Genomic DNA, 20,334 nt, shown 5'->3' with positions numbered 1-20,334 from the left:
AGGACAAACACCAGCATTAATTCTCCTCTGGAGGTGCACAACTTTATTCAGGCTTCCAGAAAGGCACTAAAATCAAAATGAGGGAGGCTAGATGAGACTCGGGAGGAAATACATATAGTGGTCTGAGAGGATACGCACAGAACATTCCAGATATAGAAACACAACAGCACAACAGCACACAGCTAGCTACAGCACTGAACATATCAATCTAAGAGAGGTCGAGACGCGTTTATTTGAGCGTGATTCATCCTTCAATGTACAGCTTCTTCAGAGAGAACGCAACCTCCAGCTACAGTTCATGCTTTAGTGTCATCTTCTCCTTCGGTTTCAATAAATATAATGAGGTGTGGTGGTCCCAGGGAAGCCGCTCAGACAGGATTGGTAAACGTCTTGTCAAGGAGCGGCCGGGTTAAGACGATGGCGTTCCCTATGACGGTAATGGCTCTCTTCACAGTTCGTCTTTGTAATACCCCAGCTTGGCATTGGACATCTCCTTCCGTAGCTGCATGACCTCCCAGAACATCTGCTCTGCTTGGTAGAACACAGCGCCATGACGTATTAGAAGGAACATTTTCATAACGACAAAGTTCTGCATTTTTTACATTTGCAAACATCTGTCGCAGTAACAAATAATGGTGTGAGTATCGTTACATCGTTAAAGGAATGGTTCGCTCAAAAAAGAAAATTACCCCATGATTTACTTACTACCAGTTTTTAACTTTATCCTGGCTCTTCCGAGCTTGGCAGTTCTGGTGGATAGTGGCCGTTATTTTGAAGCTCCATTAATAATGTATATCCGTCGTAAAACTAGCCTATATGCCTCCAAGGGGTTAACACGTCTTCTGAAGCAGATCAATGGGTTTTTGTAACAAAAAAAATGTATATTTTGAAAATTATAACTCAAGCACTGATTCCAGCAACTGCTGTGCATTCACAAGAGTGTCCTGGCTTCCTGGCTGACCTCTATATACAACAGATATATCCGATTTATGGAGCCAAGTTTGGAAGAGGCAGGATAATAAAAAACGAAAAAAAAAAAAAAAACTCACCTGAAGGAAGAAAGTCATATACATTAAATTATAGGGTAATTAATTTTTTTTTCTTAACTATGCCTTTAATTTACTTAAAGTAATTTTTTTATTGTACTTTTATCTCTGGAAACTTCTACTTCAACTACATTCCAACGTATGCGCTGTCATATGATTATTCATGATTAATCGCAACCAAAACAAAAGTTCTGTTTATGTGTGTTTGTATACTGTGTATATGTATTATGTAAATATAAATATACACGCATATAAATATTTGAGCAAAATATGTTATATTTGTGTATAAAATAAATATATATAAATATAAAAACAATTGTTTTCAAAATATATATTGTATGAGAGTATATTTAAACAAAGGTTTTATTTTGGATGTGGGTTAATTAATCGTGATAAATGATTTGACAGCGCTAATTAGACTGTATTTTTTTTAAGTCAACTACATTACGTGAAACATATTGTTCTTCAATATTTGAAACTGAAAAGTAATAACACCCTCTTCCAGGGTAAAGTCTGACTCATAAATATCAACGAACCCGTTGAAGCAATTCACACATTTAGTTTTTCTTTATTTTTAAATACTATATGGCATATTTTATTTTCTCTTGTTTGCACACTTAAATCATATAAAACTGATATTATAGTAGGCTGAAGATTTATGGTTTGATACTGAAGGTTTTGGTAATAAAAACCTTTCTTATATTACAGCAATAAACGCATCTTTTTTCACCAATCTTCCCACCAAGATACAAAATAAATAAACAGAGTTCATCAATTAGTACGGAAGATTGATGAAAAAAGATGCGTTTATTGCTGTAATATAAGAAAATGTTTTATTAACAAAACCTTCAGTATCAAACCATAAACCTTCAGCCTACTATAATATCAGTTTTATATGATTTAAGTGTGTAATAATAAAAATAATAATTTTTCTGTGCAAATACATCTTTCCAACTTAACATTTTAACAAAAATTGGAATTTCTATGCTTGTTGTTTATAGAACATATGTAATAATGTGCTTTACTATTGGAGACACTGGGAGAATCATTGACCGTTTGGCCAAAGAAGTAGAAAGAAGTAGTTGAATTTTAAATGACGCATTCATCGGCCTTAAACCCTAAAATATCAACCACATTAAATCCACGTGGAGAACAGCATCAAGCTTGGACACCGATACATAGTTTTGTGACTAGTGACTATACAAGAGACGAATTATTAGCTTACCATCTTGTTGCTTGACTAGTCCTTGGAGGATATAACGAATGTAGGTGAAGAAGTTGCAGACAGACGTAATCTGATGTAGGTAGAGAAGAAAAATGACATTTATACGAACCTCAATAAATATAATAACACTCAAAGCAATATAACCGAATACTAAAACACTGACGGGTGAATCTAAAAAAGTATTTCAAAAATCTAAAGATCAAGTAGATTGAAATTTACTCGGACAGTAAAAATTTTTGAACTATTTAATAATAGTTCGTTTTCACTTGCAAATGTAGGTTTGGGAGGAGCCTTTCCAAACAAGATATGGGTAGACAGATTTTTATGGGAAAGTAGATTTTTGAATATTGCATTTTTTGTGCATCGAAATATTTTACAAATTTGATTACATTTAAGAACCGCTCGTCCAATAAAGAGCTGTGGCGAATCAAATATGATTTCTCTAGAAATTACTTTCTCATTAAGCACAGCATTTTACTTTTTTTAGTTTTTGCTGGTCATGTATCAGTCTTCAATTTTTACTAGAATTTCTCATTACTTATTAAACCCCTTGCTTGATTTGGTAGGACGGTCTCATATTAGAAGCTTTGCCATATTTTTTCTCATATTAATGTTATGAACTTTTGTAGCTTTTAACTTACGTTTACAATTTTGACATTTACAACATTAATTCCACAAGCCATAACAAGGCAATCCTGCAATACTCACCCGATAACGGCAAAACGGAGATACGTAATAATAGTTGCTGGAGTCACCAAACTTGATTCTGTGCTTGCAGGTTTTGGTTTGACCGCACAGGGCACATTTCCTGCACAGCGGGAAAGAGGTGGAAGGCTTTTAGAAATACACGATACCGCAAACTTGATGAATACGTCTGAGGAGTGATTTAGGACAGTTGGGTGAATAATGAAAATAGACACGAGGCACTGAGAAATGAACTTCCTGAATCAGACACTAGGGAAATCAAGACAAGGATTGGGAGGCAGGGCGGCACGGGTCGGATCAGGAGGACTTAAGGGTCCGGTCGCGATTCACTTACACGAGGGTCTGTGCCATCCTGCTGCCACAGGAAGAGCCCATCGGAAAACAAAATCAACAAAAGGACACAGATACAGAAAGAAAGAATGACGAAAAGGAAGTCATGCTCACAGGCTGTTCAGTACACACGATATAAACAACACTTTCAAGAACGGTGAAATAAAATTAAGCAGTGATATTAGAGAAAGAGAGCATTAGATACACAAAAAACAAAAAACACTTTGGTTTATGTATAAGAGAAAGTGCATATTTGTAAAAAAATACTCTAGTAATATTTTCATCTTTACTTCTGTACAGTACTTTTTAATGTTCCTGATCTTTGGTGCTAATTAAAAAATAAACTGCGGACAGTCATCTGAATTAAAATTACATTATCATTTTCGCCGTCATATTTGCAGGATACACATTTCATTCATATTAGGAGCGTTCCACATTCACGAAACAAATTCTGATCCTTGACACTGGTTTGGTACTTCGAGTGACTGACTCACTTGGGTCCTCCACACTCAACAGCAGACGCTTTGACCACCGGCAGCGGCTGGAATCCTACCGGCTCCACGCTCAGTGTGTTCTGTTCCACCGCCTCCAAGATGGCCGACCCGAGCTGCGAATCGCACAAACCGTACATAAGCCACGCGCAAAATACACATTTAAAGAAGTGATGAAGGTAACAGTGACATATGATTCGGAACTGTAAAAAACTAACACAGTGCGCTTTCTGCATTCTCGTCTTGAACAGGAGTGCTTGACAAAAATGACCTGAAACTCAGCTTAAAAAAAGAGAAAAACTGAAAACTAAAGCTCTTTCCTTATAATCATGTAAAAATTACTTCTCTTTAAATGGCACGTCTATGACATAGCTGCCGAGTCAGGAAATTCACATTAGCAACATGGACTCAAAAAACACTAGTTTATTAAGTGTTAAAATATATTTTATCTTCAATGTGCAGCACTTATGTCTATTTGTAAGTCATAGACTTTTGAAGTTAAATAATCACATTAAGTCACCTTGCAGTTCGTTCATCTTCTCTTTCCCTCAATTTATCAACTCTTAAAATGTATAACTTCAATTTAAGACTTGTTACAAACCCTGAATAAAGTAGGCCAAAACTGCTGAAAAGCATTTTCATTCAGATTCACTGCATATTCTGCCACCTCAAATGATACGCTCAAAAGTTTTGTGCTAGATTAAAGCTTGAAAATGTCAATTATACAATCTTATCATTTACGGCAGCTAAAAGCATTTAGCAAGTTTTCCGTTAGTTACATGCAGTGTAGCGTACTACGTTTTTACTTAGTAACCTTTACTTTAGTTAACCAATTTACATTATAAACAGCGTATAGCACTGTAAGCCAGTCATATATAGTCGATATTTATGTTTTTAGCAATTCGTGAGTATATTCAACCAGCAGAGAGCAGCTGGAGATCTGTTATTAGTCAAGATTCTCAATGATTTATCAAACTCGTATCGAGGTGATCATTCACAGAAACTAATATCTGTAAAGTATTGTTAGAAGAAGGCGCTCCTAAGTTCTACTGACGGATGACAGCGGAAGCATACCTCACTCTTAGAAAATGTCAGACATGGGTAGATATCTTCTCTGTAAATGCGCTTGAGGAAGGAGCAGCTTCTTTCTAGGGTTGGCTCCTCTTTCCACATTTTGAACTCGTTGAAGAGCAGTGAATCCACCTATCAAAAAAACACATGTAGTCAAAAACCCACACACATACTGTTTAATATCCATGATTACACAATGTCAGTCCACAATGTCGGATAAAGGGAAGATGGTCATAAAACTTGGCTTCAATCATGGCTCACTTTCTTTATATAGGAAACAAATGTCCAATGCGTAATCTTTTAAAATCTTCTTTTGTTGTACGCAGAAGAACGTCAAACAAGGGTGCATTTCCACCAAGCATTGTTAGTCGACAATGATAGTCATTTCTGTCTTTACACTTCACTACAGCTCTTTTTGTTAGTATGACATGGACTCAAATAGATCATGTTTTTGAGCAAAATAAGCGAGTTTACATGCATGCATGCATTTAACTTTATATACAGTATAGTTTAAGCCATATATGCGATACATAAAATCTGCTTGATTGTTATATATCATAGCAAAGTGCACCTATATTATCACCAGGCTATTTATGTGAAGGTAGATAACCGTAGATGTCTCTAATACCAGCTAAATGCGACTGCAAGGTATAGACATTAGGATATTATTATACACATTACCATCATGATTTACTACTTTGAAACATTGTGTTATGAAAAGAGCTTTACAAATACATTTGACTTGACGGTTAAGCTTTTCTTTAAGGTGTCATTTTTACAGTGTAATTATACATTTAAATACAGATAAATATCAATAAACTACATGTACTTACTATCTGGTTAGGATTAGGGTTTGGCTTAGGGTCACATGCACTTACTATTATAATAACAATAAACTGTGCATAATTACATGTAACAAGAACCACTTAAAATAAAGTGTTATTGATTTGGCCTTCTTTTTTTTTTGTTTGAGACTATTAGAAAAATATTTCAAATTTGAAGATTGAGACTATTAGAAGTATTTCTATCTGTGAACCGTTTCTATCTGTGTTCTGGCTGTGTTTACTACTCAAATTTTGAACTCTCTTTTTCAACTTGTGGACATTTTAGGATACATTTCTTTCTTTTTTTTTAGGTTTTGGATGTTGATGATCACAGTCTTTTGTCAGCTTTAACGAACAATTTAGTAAATGGTATAGTTCTATTATGTTTTAAGTACACCGTGGTGTAAATGCTTCTGAAAAAGCCTTAGAACTGTGAAATTACGCTTATTGAGTGTTTTTGGGGTTCCTCAAGGCTTTATTCTAGGTCCCATCTTGTTTTTCCATATATGTTACCTCTAGGTCCTATTTGTCGAAAACACAATGTCACTTATCACTGTTATGATGATGACACAAAGTTTTATTTTCCTTTGAAGGTCAATGATAGTTTTGCATTAACCTGCTTCCAGGATTATCAAAGTGAGACCGATATATAAACAGCTGTAGAATTTCTTCAACTTAAATAAGATAAAATGAAAGTAGCCGTGTTTAGTACTAACTATAAGTTAATGTGGGCCAATGCAAAAATGAAAACGCTAATGATGTTATCATATGCATGCTTTTATTTCTTCAAGGGTGAATTATTGCAATCAACTTCAGTCCACCTCTATTAGGTATGTGACTGAGAGGTCAGTGCTTCTCTATCGTTGGTCTCCCTTTATTTGTTAAATTTCAAGTATTTGTTTTCAATGCAACATTTTCAAATATGAAGACCATCTACTACAGTATATGTTTTATTCTTAGGTTTATTTTATTTCTTATAATATGTAGGAACTTTAAACTGTAGAAGTTATTAACTGTTGCTCATGTTGTACCATTTTGGTTACTTTTAAAATGTGTTATTTGTTACTTTCCTTCTATTAGAAATGCTTATAAACGAAGTATAAAAAATGTGTTATTTGGCCATCATATTCAGTTCAGCGTTTAGTCAGAAATATGTGCTAGAGAGCTTCAGCGACATATGAACTCCTAAAATACATTTGCTCGACATCGGGGCTGACATGAAACAAACACAGGGGAATATGGGGAATTTCTGTAGGTGCGGAAGTGATGCTAGACAAATGGATGTTCACCACTAGATACAAACCTCTTTACACTCACGTACAATGGGCTGCGTCACTGCGACCTCCTGCTGGCTGCCTAACATGGCGCTGCTCGTGCTCTTGTTGCGAGCGTGGCCTTTCTTAAATGGGGCTTTGGGTCCGGGGGGCATTTCTCTACATGGGGATGTGGGAGACGTCGAGAGGACCAGAGTCTTCAAAGCAGCTACTTCGGCTTGCAGAACATCAATCTGAAACCAAAGGGAACGACCGGTGAGATTTCAGACTTACCAGGGGTTTCAAATCAGGTATTCATAAAAGCAAAGATTCACAAAATACTGAAAAAAGCCTTATTTGATTAATTGTGTAATTTGTGACCCTTTCTGTAAAAACCTACAACAAAAAAATACGGTAAAAAATGAAAATGTAACTTTTATATATTTAATATTGATCAAGTAAGGCAATGGTTGAAATCAAACTTTAATGCTTGTTATATAAAAATTTGATTTTGAGACTTTTGAGTCTGGAGGGTCACATTTGTTAGATTTTAAAAAAGCTAAAGATGACCAGCAAAGTGAACTAAATCGCTTACAATTTCACATTTTTTCAATTTCAATCCATTTCTACGGTTGTGGTCCAGATCAGTATACAGAATCTAGATTGACAAAAGGAGTTACTCTAAATATTTTATTGGTAATATTTAATACTGGGACACATTTTGCTGAGGTTCATGCTTCGGTAAAAACAATCAAACCACAAATTTGAATGGTTCGCTTGTTGTAAATTTGTTCTTCTCTGAACTTGACTACAATCTCCCGTTTAGCTGCTTTATTTGTGATCGTGGAGAAAGTGCTGTCTCGTGTCTCGTAGCTCACTTTTCCCAGTGCCTCCTTCAGTTGTTTTTCAGCAGTGGCTTGCTTCAGGTTTGCTTCATGCACCATCTTATGAGCCTCCTGTTGGCAACATCACAGATCAGATCCACATTAAACACGGACTCATCTGAGAATAGCCCACACCAAGAGACACTTCTAGCACACCAGACCAGACCAGACCAGACCAGACCAGAGGCACCTGGCAGAGCAGCGCTACGAAAGGATGAGGACACTTAAGGACTTTGACTAACAGAAAAGATAAGGGGAAACAGAAAGTAATACATGAAAAAGGAAAAAAAGAAAATGAGGACAGTATGAAATGCGTAACAGAGAAGGGGAAGTGAAACTTCAGAGCAGGTTACCTAAACACTCAGCACATCTGGATTCGTATTTGTTCATATATGTATGTATTATTCATATGTACGTCCACACGATAAGAGAAGCTTCAGCTCAATATTTGGAGGTGGACACTTGTTGAATTAAGTAAGATTCTTTAATAAATTGGTCAATTTAATAAGTTCTCAGAAATGATATATATATATATCTCATATATGTATGTGTGTGTGTGTTTTGCAATTATGATTTATTCTGAAGCAATATTCTCATCAGTTTTCTATCGGCTGTGTCATAAATCTGCACATTCTTTATTAATATTATATATAATACATATTAACGGACAATTTCCATTAATCTCACTGATACTTGAAATCGTTTGTTTCAGATTCCTTCATCTGATCTATAAATCCAATTAGCCTATAATAACGTGATTGTTATCTATACGTTATGAAAAAAATATAAATACAGTGAAAAACTCTTTAATATATTTAATAACGCTTCTACATGCATGTACAACAGCAGTTTACAAACTGCCTCCGAAACTTCTGGCCGTAATAAAACCAATTGGATCGGGTTCGATTTTCTGCATTTTCACATCCGTAGCAAGCATTTTGAAAAGGAAAGGACGGTGAAAAACGAACAAACAAAAAAAAACACGTACGGAAATTTTGGAGTCAGTGTGCAAGGGCCTTAAGTCATTTTCAAAACTGGAGAAATTAACATTCTCAATTCAAAAACAAAAAAATGCGATTAAAATCCAAGGTGATGTAACGCAGTTGCTAAAATTTCTCTTTCCCGACTTTTTTCGGAGTTCGTTGCAGTCGTTAAATAAAAGAAAAACATCTAATTTTTTTTATATGTACAAAATACAATTAAGTTATTGGAGTTAATTAAATATTGGAAAAAATATTTTTTTGAAGATGATTTTAGATTTCGCATTTAACAACATGTCCTAACTTTTCTGGAAATGTTTTTATGTTTTGTTTTTTAATAGCCAACAATACATTTTATGGGTCAAAATGATTTTTTTCTTAAACGCCAAAAATGATTAGAATATTAAGTAAAGATCATGTTCCACGAAGATATTTAGTGCTGCTTTAGTATTTCTTGCAGTAAATAAATAGAACTTAATTTGAGAAGATTTTTTTTTCCAGATGTTGATAGTTGTCTAATTGATAGCCGTCACATATTTTCCTATCCTAACAAACTATATCATCGTTTCTTTCTTCGGCTTTATGATTATGTCTATCTATATACTTATGACTGGTTTTATGGACCAGGGTCACATTTTATTCTACAACATAATCCTTTTTTTTTAAATCTGTTTTGAAAAAGGCAGAACATGTTAAATGCTAAAACAAGGCTAAATGGGTTTTTTCCTCACTTTTAATTTTAAAAACAGCTAAAGCGATGAGAACTGGACTAACACGGGCTGTGCTCTAATTACCATCGAACCCTAAAAGCAAAATATGCAGTAAATCATTTTGGCTAGATAACAATCTCAATATCAATTTCTGGGATTGTTACATAAGTTTGCTGAAAGGTCAACGCTGGGAGTATCCTGATAGCACACGCGCTTTATAGAGGCATATTCATTGGGTGTGTTTTTATGGACTATCATTTGCTATACTATATATAATCGATACTGTTCTGAATGTGCCTTCGTCCATTGGCTGCTTTTATACAGCAAATTTAGTATGTTCCATTCTTTGTGAACCCCGTTTGTGAATTCCAGTTCATTTTTCTAAAGTACATAAATAACTATCTAAAGAGTTTTAACAAATACACGCCACTAATCAATTTTTTTATGCCAAGTTTGAAAGAAATTAATACTTTCATGTCCGTATATACTAGAAAAGCTTTCAATTTCAAATAAAAACAAAACTGTTGATAATAATAATAATAAATGTGCAATATAATAATATGTTTCTCGAGCGTGAAATTAGCGTAGAATTACTATGTGACTGGAGTAATGACTTTTTTTTAATTGCAATCACGTGAATAAATTACATTCTATAATATAATATTTTCTTTTAAATTGCAATCGTGTGTGTGATCTGCCTACGTGAGAGGATTTTGTGTAGAAATCAAAACAAATGAATGCAACTGCGCACAGAAGAAACATATAAAAATAATACAAAAGGTACATTTTTAGCATACAGCCGCGGCACGGCCAACTGAGCGAAGTTTTCCCCGAAAACCACTGCAAATTTGAAAATTTACTATTACTATTAAAACTGTTTTGAGTTACAATTTTGAGTCAACGATTCAGTTGTCCGTTCACGAGGACAGGAACTTGCTTCATTCTCGAAGGAATCAGCCGTCTGAACAAAAACGTTCGCGTGCTTCGAAGACTCATTAATAAAGATTTGCTGCCACCTACTGGCGGTCGGCTTCCATTGTAGCTTATCTTTACATTTTCCCCAACATTTCACATTAAATACGAATATTAAAACAGTGAACTCAACCTTATAATTAGATACGATTCATTTTAAGGCGTTATTGTTAAATAATAAAAAAACAGACGATGAATGCATTTAATACGGTTAAGAGAAATATACCGCCTGTTTGAGTTGAGCCGTCACGGTGCTGAGTGTTTAGAATAACTCCGGACGATCAAGTGCTTCCAGACACACAACAGATCTGCTCTGTCATTTGGCAGAAGAAACCAAACAAACCTCAAAAAGGCTAGCAGTGAGTTCCTCCAGCTCCTGCCCCAGCTGGTCTCTCACTTTAGAAAGCCTCTCACACTCCTCGTCTTTTAACTTAAGCTCCTTCAGACACATGCAATGACATGAACAGAATACACAAATGAAAAACAGAACAGAAAAACAGGGAATGTATGGCTCGTTTAAGCCACGACGTCAATGTAAAAGGGTGGATGACACAACACACGCTATAGTGTCGTTTTAAAAAATAAACGTATAAGTGCTACTGGAAGAAATAAATAAATTCATGGTTTCTTTTTGGGTATAAAAAAAACAAAAAGACGGTAATATGGATCGGGGTCAGTATATATGTTTGTTTGTTTGCAGTACATTATATGCAACTATTTTATTCAGCATTAAATAAATTTTATTATTCAAATAAACTGCTGTTTAGAAATGTAAAAAAAGGTAAAACAAATCAACCAGTAAAGACAAAATAATAAGCATAATTAAGCTCCAAATCAAGACAATTTCTGAAGGATTGTGTGACACTCAAATTGCCTTTACATGAAAAAATGGCATTTTAAAAATAGAATGTAAGAAAACTTCAGTCAATGAGACAACAATTTAAAGTGGGCATAAAATGAACAAAAATGTATTTCGAAAATGCAAGATATGTGTATTAATCTAAAGTTTTGTTAATGTAGAAGCGCTCTAAAAATAAATAAATAAATAAATCACTTCATTTTCTAATGAAACGACAGACTTCTCTCTGGTGATCTATAGCGGACTCCTACTATTTAGTTTGAATAAAACCCACGTTTTTCTTATAATCAACTGTAAGCTCACGTTCGGATGCTCCCCCGTCCAATCAACAACCAATTTATTGAATCGAGTCCCCCTTTCGTCATGTGCGATTATCAGAATTAAACGTACGTCAATGATTTGTCGCTATCTCGTTGGAAAATGTCATGTAAATCATTAGTCTGACATAAATCTTTCCGGTCCAGTCCAGAACTCAAACTAATAACCTAATAAACTTTCTCCGCTGAACATTGTGCGTGTAAAAAAAAAAAAAAATAGAGAGAGGTGACGATATGACATGATATCTCCATAAAGCGCAATAACGATGAAGATGACTATAAAGATATAGTTCTAAAAATCGGTTTTTAATAATAACGAATAGCAAAATCGACACCAAAACGATAACGTTTTTTTTTCCAGCTGATGAACAATATAAACGTTGACGGCCAATCAGAATCCATCCTTGTTCTCATGAGCTCGAGAAATTAAAGCGACAAAGGCTTGTGCGCTGATATTACGTTAATATCGTTATCTTTATTGTTATCGTTGGGCCTTAACCCTTTAATGTGCAATACGCGCTGCTGCATTGAAGAGTTGATAATAATTTTGACCGAATTTGTGAGTCGAGACTTTGTTTCAAATCCCAAATAGCAAGTATCTTATTCACTGGATAGCAGGCACGCTGCAAATAATGTTTAGCGAAGTTTTGTTCGCTGCGTGCATCGACCGAACAGCTGGGACTAAATGATCGATTGGTTAATGAATAATCTGTTAAATGAATAAATGTTAATAAAAGATCAGATCAGTGAAGGCCATCGGTTTGGCGTCTCACCCGTTGTGCCTTGGCAAGCTCCTCCTTTAGCTTCTCGTAGCCTTTTTCTCGGACCTCCATAACCGACGGACTCCTGAGACGAGACAGACTGTCCGTGCTCAAGCCCAGAACGTCCTCTCCATCAGTTGACGGGACGTTGCCATCCACTGCATCATCGTTTCCACTGTGGAAACACAGACATCGATTTGATTCGATTTGATGAAACTTTCTCTTCAGTCTCAAAAGAGCTTTGAGTGTAACTGGCGATGGATATTTTATAGATAACCTTTCATAAAGATAAGAATTGTCCATTTGGATTTCATGATGACAAACTCCATCACAAAACAAAAAAAATTATGATTTCTAATGTACACAATTATTATATATTATTTAACATATACGCTAATATATACCAATTTGCTGCTCAGTTATATTGGTGCCAGCTGCTTAATATTCTGTAGATTTGTTTGGTTTTTCTTTTCAGGGTTAATTGCTGAATAGAAAGTTGAAAAACGTATTTGAATTAAATTCATAAAAAATAATCAGCATATTAGGATCATGTGACACTGACGACTGAAGTAATCATGTACAGCCACCACAGGAATAAACAGCATTTTATACATTACAATTAAATAAATAAAAATAATAATTATTATTTTTATTCAATAGCTGACAATATAATCATTGACAAGTACTGTATATCATGTACCGCTGCTAAAGCACAAAATTTTGATGGCATCTCCTCAGAATAATACAAAATACTTCCTTTTTGATACTATTTTTGGCTTTTGGCAGGAAACAAAAATGAGGTTGGGACACAGTGTCAAGTCACTTTTGTATTTTGGTCACATCGCAAAATGACATTCACTTGATCATTCCACTCCTGTACAACATAACTTTCTACACTGAAGCATACAAAGAAGATATTTTTAACAATACTGGTAAAAAAAAAACAACAACCGATGTTTTATTTAGCGATTTGTTTTTTTGTTCCAGAGAAGAAAAAAGGCACAGAGCTTTGTAGCGAGGTGTATGCACACATACAACATGCATATATATATATATATATATATATATATATACATACAGTTGGTACGGAAAGTATTCAGACCCCCTTAAATTTTTCACTCTTTCTTATATTGCAGCCAGAAAGAGAGAGTGTGCATCAAATTCTGATCTGTGTCAGATGTGGTCCAAAAAACATCAGATTTTTGAGCTTGGCTCATGAAAAGTAGGGGCAAAAAACTAAAGTGTAATATATATATTAGTTGGTTATTAAAATCAACTGACTGTTGAAGATTGTCAAAATACATGCAGCATAGACAATTTTGCTAAGTCCACGTCTTTTCACTGAATTGATGAAGGAGACCCCTCACTGAGTGGAAAAAAAAAATGTGTGTTGGGCTTGTTCTTAATAGTGATCGAGCTGGTTTTGTTTCTCAGGCCTAGCAACCTTGAGTGTAGACGCCGCTTATGATTGACCTGCTGTTCCCGGAGTCTTACCTGCCATTGAGGGTGTCCTCCGTGCCCAGGTGACAGGAGGTCGAGTACACGGGCTGGGTGGGCAGCTGATCGGCTCTGAGAGCGTTGGGCGCATTCTGGCTAGAGGTCAAAGAGTGTGTGCGGTACAGTGTGCTGGGGGGAGCATTGTGCTTTGGTGGGCTTGGGTCTATAACGCCATGAAGATCCGGGGTGGTGGGTGACGCCAGGTTCACCTCATGGAACCCTTCGAGTGGTTCACTGGCCATAGCCGCAGATATCTTCATACAGTGATCTGTGCAAACATCAGGAGGATAGGCAACTGAATTACGAGAGGAAATAAAAGCAAAAACCTAATAAAAGTTCTAATAGATTTGTTTTAGTTTATTTCATGGTAATTCATGGTTTATTTCATGATACAAGTAAAAAGTCTACAGCAGAACAAATTCTACGTACATTATAAAGCAATCAAATGTAAAAAAAACACTGCATACTCTCCACGGTGTACATTAAGTATATATTTATTCCATATTAAAGTTATAACAGATATTTACTCCCTTCTGTTGTATGATTGACAGACAGCAGGAATATTAGAATGCTGTCACTTTAAGAGCTGCCTGGATCATTCAATATACTGTTACACGTTTTCTTTTCAGGCGTTGGCTTTCACTTCAGACCTAAATTACTGTTAACAAGGGTACTTGCAAAGTCGATAGTCCAAAATCTCCACCGGTTCACATATTTCATATAATCTAAATTTTACTAGAACATTTTAAGGTCAAAAGCTGTGTTAGATAACATCAGTTAAGACACTGTGAACTAACATTAAAAAAAACTGCAAACATTTCAAGTTTAGAAATACTGTAAAAGATATTACCAGTAAAATATTAAATATTAAGAGATGATATTACACATTATTACAACAGCAGAGAAATGTGAACATACCATTGTGGTGAAGTGATGTGTAAAGCTTTAGAACTCAAGTCAACAGGAAGCGCAGAACAAACTTTTCTCCTCATAAAACCACGTCTGGTTCCTGATTTGTCTTCACCTACAGGCTCACAAAACGGGAATAAAAACCAGAGATGAATAAGTCTCAGAAATAATAGCAGGATAATAAAAGAAATATGAAGGTAAATTACACTGCTCGGATTTAAATAAACATTCTTTCATCAATTTTATAATAGCCTTCATGTTGATTTAAACTAATAAGACTTCTGTTCATCTTCAAAGCACAATTTGTTTTATTAAAACGAAATTTTAACTCTAATTTAGAAAAGATTCCGTTTACCGCATTTGATGAACGTTTATGCTGTATGAGTAACAAAATGTATAACTTCGTTTGATAAATAGAATAATGTCTCTAATCGCCTCAATTCACATGGGTTACTATTACAATGGAGAAACAGAAATCTCATGTCACGTTCTAATTAAAACACCTTCATTTGTGTTTCAAAGACACGTGAAAGTCTTCCTGGCTTGGAGTGTGAGGACGAGTAAATGATTAGAGGAATTACACAACCATGACACGGAAGGAAGTATGGGAATGCAGTGATGAAATTTTGCGACGCAGAGAGATTCTGGTCCCGCTCACTCTGGACATTCATCGGTCATCTTCGACGATTGATGCGTTTAAATACTATCGAATAACGAACGCGGGGATAAGTAATTCTTGATGCTTCTCCATGTAAGGTTGGTAAAGGTGTAAGATCAAGACAAACTGTTTGAAACTAAAACGTTTCCACCAATCAAGTATGCCACGAATCAAGAAAAACTCGGTATTTAGATATCGTTACGCGCATAAGCATATATCCAGGCATTACCGTTCAAACTCTGGGTGTGCGTTGTACTCGTGAACACTAATAAACCGAAGGGATATCTGATAGGTTGGATCTGTTCACTCATCAAATATTGAGTCTTTCAGGGGCTGGAACCAGTCCACCTTATCTACGCAAGCTCTTACTTTCAACAGTGGAAAATTGCTAAATTATCTGTAACACGAGGGTTTATGATCTCTCAAATGGATCATGTGTCGCTCTGTGGACAATGGCGGCCTTCATCATTACGTGACCGGATTCCTTTTTCGAATTTGAAACACTTCACACCAGTGAAAAATGCGAAAGGGCAGAAATTAAACGGCTTCATCGTTGAACAAATCGATTCTTTAAACAAATATGGTAAAAATGAAATGAAAATAAAAGTGGTTTTTGACCTTGCATGTATAAACTACCTGTTGTCTGGGACTTCCAAAACCAAAAAAATGAACTTTTCATAACCCATAATAAGGGTACTTTAAACATTGGTAATTGGTTTCTGGTGGTAACCTGTATTTTGATTATAATTAGTTATAAGGATGTTCTTGAAATGAAACAATATCAGATGATGTACATAAATGCTGGAAGCACTCTATAGTAATGCATACATCAGTTCAAGAATTCTGCATGGTTTTGATTTTCCAGGATATTTTTCTGATTTTGAGGACCAAATGAGGCCTTTCTCATATAAATTTCTACAATCGCAACAAAGGTCGCATTAGACCTCTGCATTTTCCGTCATTCTAGATGGTAAATATTCCATCAGTTCATACCCATCCTTTTAATTTTCATATGTTAATGATTTTAAGACACTTAGCTTTTTTCACCTTTTCATTATTAATCACGAACATATAGGATGACATGAATGAACAGAACATTGCAGAGTGCATCCTATCCATTAAATCGCAATAAGCAAAATAAGTCACATAGCAGCGAATATATGAATGAACAGCAGGAGGTATGTTAAAGATACAGTACAACTTCTACATCGAAATCCATATCCTGTCTCAATCCATCAATCTCTGAAAGACGCCAGTGAAGCAGATTGTAAACTTAATGTTGCGTTACCTCAGAAAAACCATTCAGTGACCAACAACAATAACAATACAGAAAAACTATCAATCGCATCAATGACCTTTTAACGTTGCTCCTAATACGAATTTACAACTATAAAAATCTTTAAAACGATGATCAATATTGTAAACAACGCTCCTTCATTTATATAGCAAAAATCCTTTAACTTCTTTCTTAAGCTTGTCATGAATCTGGCCCTTGAAGAACTAACGGTCAAAGTTATCAGATAAATGTTAGTTAGTTAGCTTCCCTCACATCTTCTGGTGGTGTCACATGTAGCGACCGTGGAGCATATGCAAGTCACACTAACAGGGTCTGTTTATTATCGTCACGGGGTGGCATTAGGTCATCCTCTATGGTAACCAATGTCAGATGAACACGTCTGACCGCACAATAGAGGAGTTCATCTCTCCAGAAGACGGACACAGACAGTATTTGTAACGCTGAGACTAAATTAACGATGTGGCTGTTTGCGTCCGAGTGTGTGCGGCTCAACAAGCTACGGGTTCAGTACCGCGAATGAATCACCTGCGAATCTGAACGTGATATTTGCGTTGCTTGTTGGGTAGTAACTGCCTGGTGATGGAGGTTTACGGCTTTACTGACGCATGATAATATTGTGCATTATATTGCCCAGTCCTGGTTGAGGAGCTTAATGTTGGTTACTGTTCAGGTGGCTTGTGTGTAGGAACATAGAAACTGCACAGACCCACGTCAATTGCACGTAAAGTACCCCAAATGCCCTTGCGAACGCACAGGAGCATCCCGGCAACCGCCACTGACGCGCTAGCAACCCTCATGGTAACGCGCAGCGATGTCAGGGATACGCCAGTATATTAAAAACAGACTAGCCGTGGGTTCACGAAAGCACTGTATAATTAGACTTGATCCTGGATCTGACTCATTGTTTAGGGGTGTTTAATAGAGATACGCTAAAATAAAACCCTTCGGGCAACTCTGGACCATCTGGATCAAAGCAAAACAAGAACCGCATGCATGTTAATATAAAAATTGCAACAGTTTTCTTCAAATAACGTGACACTAACACTCCAGCAATATGTTTTCTGTAATACTGACTTTACGTAAAACTTTTAAATAGGCTTTTTTTTGCTGATTTCATACAAGCATGATATTTTATGTACGACTATATTTTCACCACGATATGTTAACATTGCAAGTCCGTGAGACACATTCTTTTCCAGCGTTCTCAATGTGCATCTCATCACACATGGGTTCAGGATCTAATAAGCTAAAACCATCTTAAGCCTCCTTTTGCATTCAGTGTAATTTTCTGTTTGTTTTTTCCCTTCTTTGTTAAAGCGGCCCAAATAATGGGGCATTCTTGGCGTTTACAAAAGGCACTTTCATGCAGTCCATAAATCAACCAATCAATCAATAATGGAAACAAACAGGCGAATGAAACAGTCTTGAGATACATTAATAAAAACTCGACTGCTTTAACTTAAAGGGTCGGAAATATAAGAGTTACTAAATATCTGCGTCTATAGCAGCACTGCCTTAAACGGACAGTTTTAGGGGCCGTTCGCACAGACAGTGCTTTTGCACTTAAATCACGAGACGCAGGGAACACATTTTCACACAAATCCATGAGCAAGTCTTTAATTTGAATGTTGACGCTCTAAAAAGGATGCAAAAAAGCACTCTAGTCAAACTGCACATCTTTACATAGGAAAACAATAGAAAAGTTGAATGTAAAACACGCTCTGTGCTAATGGTACCTAACAGTCTTCCAGTTTAAGGTCAGCACGCTAACAATAAATGAAAGTTTAAATAAATAAATAAAAACCTGTATAAACTGCTTAACTTTTGGATAAAGGTTGGTTGACCATTACAAGCCATTACTACATTGGCCACTATTAACATTTATTTAACAAACACTATCTAGGGCAACTTTACAACGCGAGTTCTCTGGGAACTGAACCCATGTCCATAGCGTTTCGAGCACCATGCTTAACTAGTCGGGAGCACCCACGACGCCCAAACCTCCGGCAGAGGCACAAAATTTCTATGGTGAAATGTAAGACATATGCTTGATTCTCTGTTGGCACGTGAACTTCCTCATGAACAGCCGAGCTTTGGTGAGGAAACATCTCCCAGGAGCAGGCCCAAGGTTCTGCAGATCCGTCCGAAAACACTTAGGATCTGCTGTGTGTTCCTAAACTACCCGGAGAGCTAACGCCTTTGAGCTGTGGTTTCTATGTGAGATGCGGTGGACATTACAGTAGGTTATAGTAAGTGCACAATGACTCCACTGTCACCGGGGCATGGATCAGATATCAGCCTGACCTGAAGGCATTCGACCCCCACATGCTGTTTACTACACAGGGCTCATTGTTTTAAGTCGGGGTGCAGCTATATGCAGCTTTCAGCAGCTCCATATAGCTAATAAATCTAGTAGACTGTAGTATAATGCATACATGCTGTCATGAGGTTATATTAGGATTTCAGAGTAGGGTGGACCAGAAGTCCTGGATGCGGAACCAACAACATGTTATTATAAAAATACCCCTGCTGTCTTCACACGTGCGTGTTTGCTGGAAACAAACTGTCATATTTTTATATTTATGCTTTCAACAGCCCTGAAGACTCGTTGTAATTAGAGCACCGCGAGTGTGATCCGCGCCACCGTGCCATAGATACGAGCTCCTTATGAATAATGCATTAAACCCTCATTAACATAATGACATAATACGTTTCGTTTGGGGTCGACGCAGTGAATAAAAAGCAACAATCGCTGTTAAAAGCGCAAGATGGCTGTCTAATGCAAGTATACTCACATGTCCCGAAGGGATTGTGCGTCCGTCATGTATCCCGCTCCTCCTTCAAGAAAATGCACGGATACGATTAACAGTGATACATTAACGCTTGCACGGTCACACAGCTCGCGCTTCTCCTCTCACGACGCATGTTTTTTCTCGTAACGGACTAGTCTTCGGCTAACGACAGTAACCATGGCCAGACAAAGACACAACAGAGCCACCGGCTGCCACCATCCCACTTCATGATTGTGCTGTTGAAAAATACGATTCCTACTATTGTGACGGTTTCGCTCGTGAATATTAATCAGATCGCGCTGACGCTTCTCAGGTACTTTCGTTCGGGGGCCGGGCACGTAATCTAATTAATATTTATAAGACGGTGCTTAGCTTCGCTCATTCGTCTGCTGCACCGGGCCCGCCTACTAACGCCTGCCTTTCAGCCAATCAGAAAGGCCTAATGATTTCGTTTAGCCAGGCGTTCGCCATAGTACCGACGGTCCTGTCAGATTAGGCGGAGGCTCAGACCGGCTCACGCAAGCGCGGTTAAACCGCTTCTGTGACAAAACGTGAAAAGATATTAATGACCTAAAACTATAAAACAAAAGTTACTGATTAAATTTAAATACAATAATAATAATAATAAAATAAATATTTCGACGCAGTGGCCGTTTGTTTGGGATTATCATTTGGGCAGCAGCGTAGTGGGTTACTTTAAAACGTAAAATTAAGATATAGAAAAGTGAGGTTTTGGACAACATTGGCTTTTTA

At 36.5% G+C, this 20,334-nt stretch overlaps 1 protein-coding gene across 7 annotated transcripts; it reads right to left on the bottom strand.

The window, feature by feature from the left end:
- Positions 1-16: 16 nt before the first annotated feature.
- Positions 17-19,883, bottom strand: LOC122342597 (RAB3A interacting protein (rabin3)). 7 transcript variants are annotated; one of them, XM_043236536.1, is made up of 13 exons: positions 19,585-19,883; positions 14,844-14,949; positions 13,923-14,220; positions 12,441-12,603; positions 10,835-10,930; positions 7,824-7,901; positions 6,996-7,199; positions 4,872-5,000; positions 3,801-3,913; positions 3,311-3,331; positions 2,980-3,079; positions 2,272-2,341; positions 17-531 (listed from the first exon to the last, which is right to left on the bottom strand). In XM_043236536.1, the coding sequence occupies exons 3-13, from the start codon at positions 14,183-14,185 to the stop codon at positions 449-451; spliced, it is 1,320 nt and encodes a 439-aa protein (XP_043092471.1). In that variant the 5' UTR covers positions 14,186-14,220; positions 14,844-14,949; positions 19,585-19,883; the 3' UTR covers positions 17-448. The 7 variants fall into 7 exon arrangements, with proteins under 7 accessions (XP_043092471.1, XP_043092474.1, XP_043092470.1 ...); XM_043236539.1 differs by having other exon boundaries at positions 7,014-7,199; positions 13,923-14,193; positions 19,585-19,882; XM_043236535.1 differs by having other exon boundaries at positions 13,923-14,193; positions 19,585-19,881.
- Between the last annotated feature and the right edge of the window lie 451 nt (positions 19,884-20,334).

This window comes from Puntigrus tetrazona, chromosome 4 (genome assembly GCF_018831695.1).
Source record: "Puntigrus tetrazona isolate hp1 chromosome 4, ASM1883169v1, whole genome shotgun sequence".
Taxonomy (NCBI): domain Eukaryota; kingdom Metazoa; phylum Chordata; class Actinopteri; order Cypriniformes; family Cyprinidae; genus Puntigrus; species Puntigrus tetrazona.
This window is presented reverse-complemented; position numbering and strand designations above follow the sequence as displayed.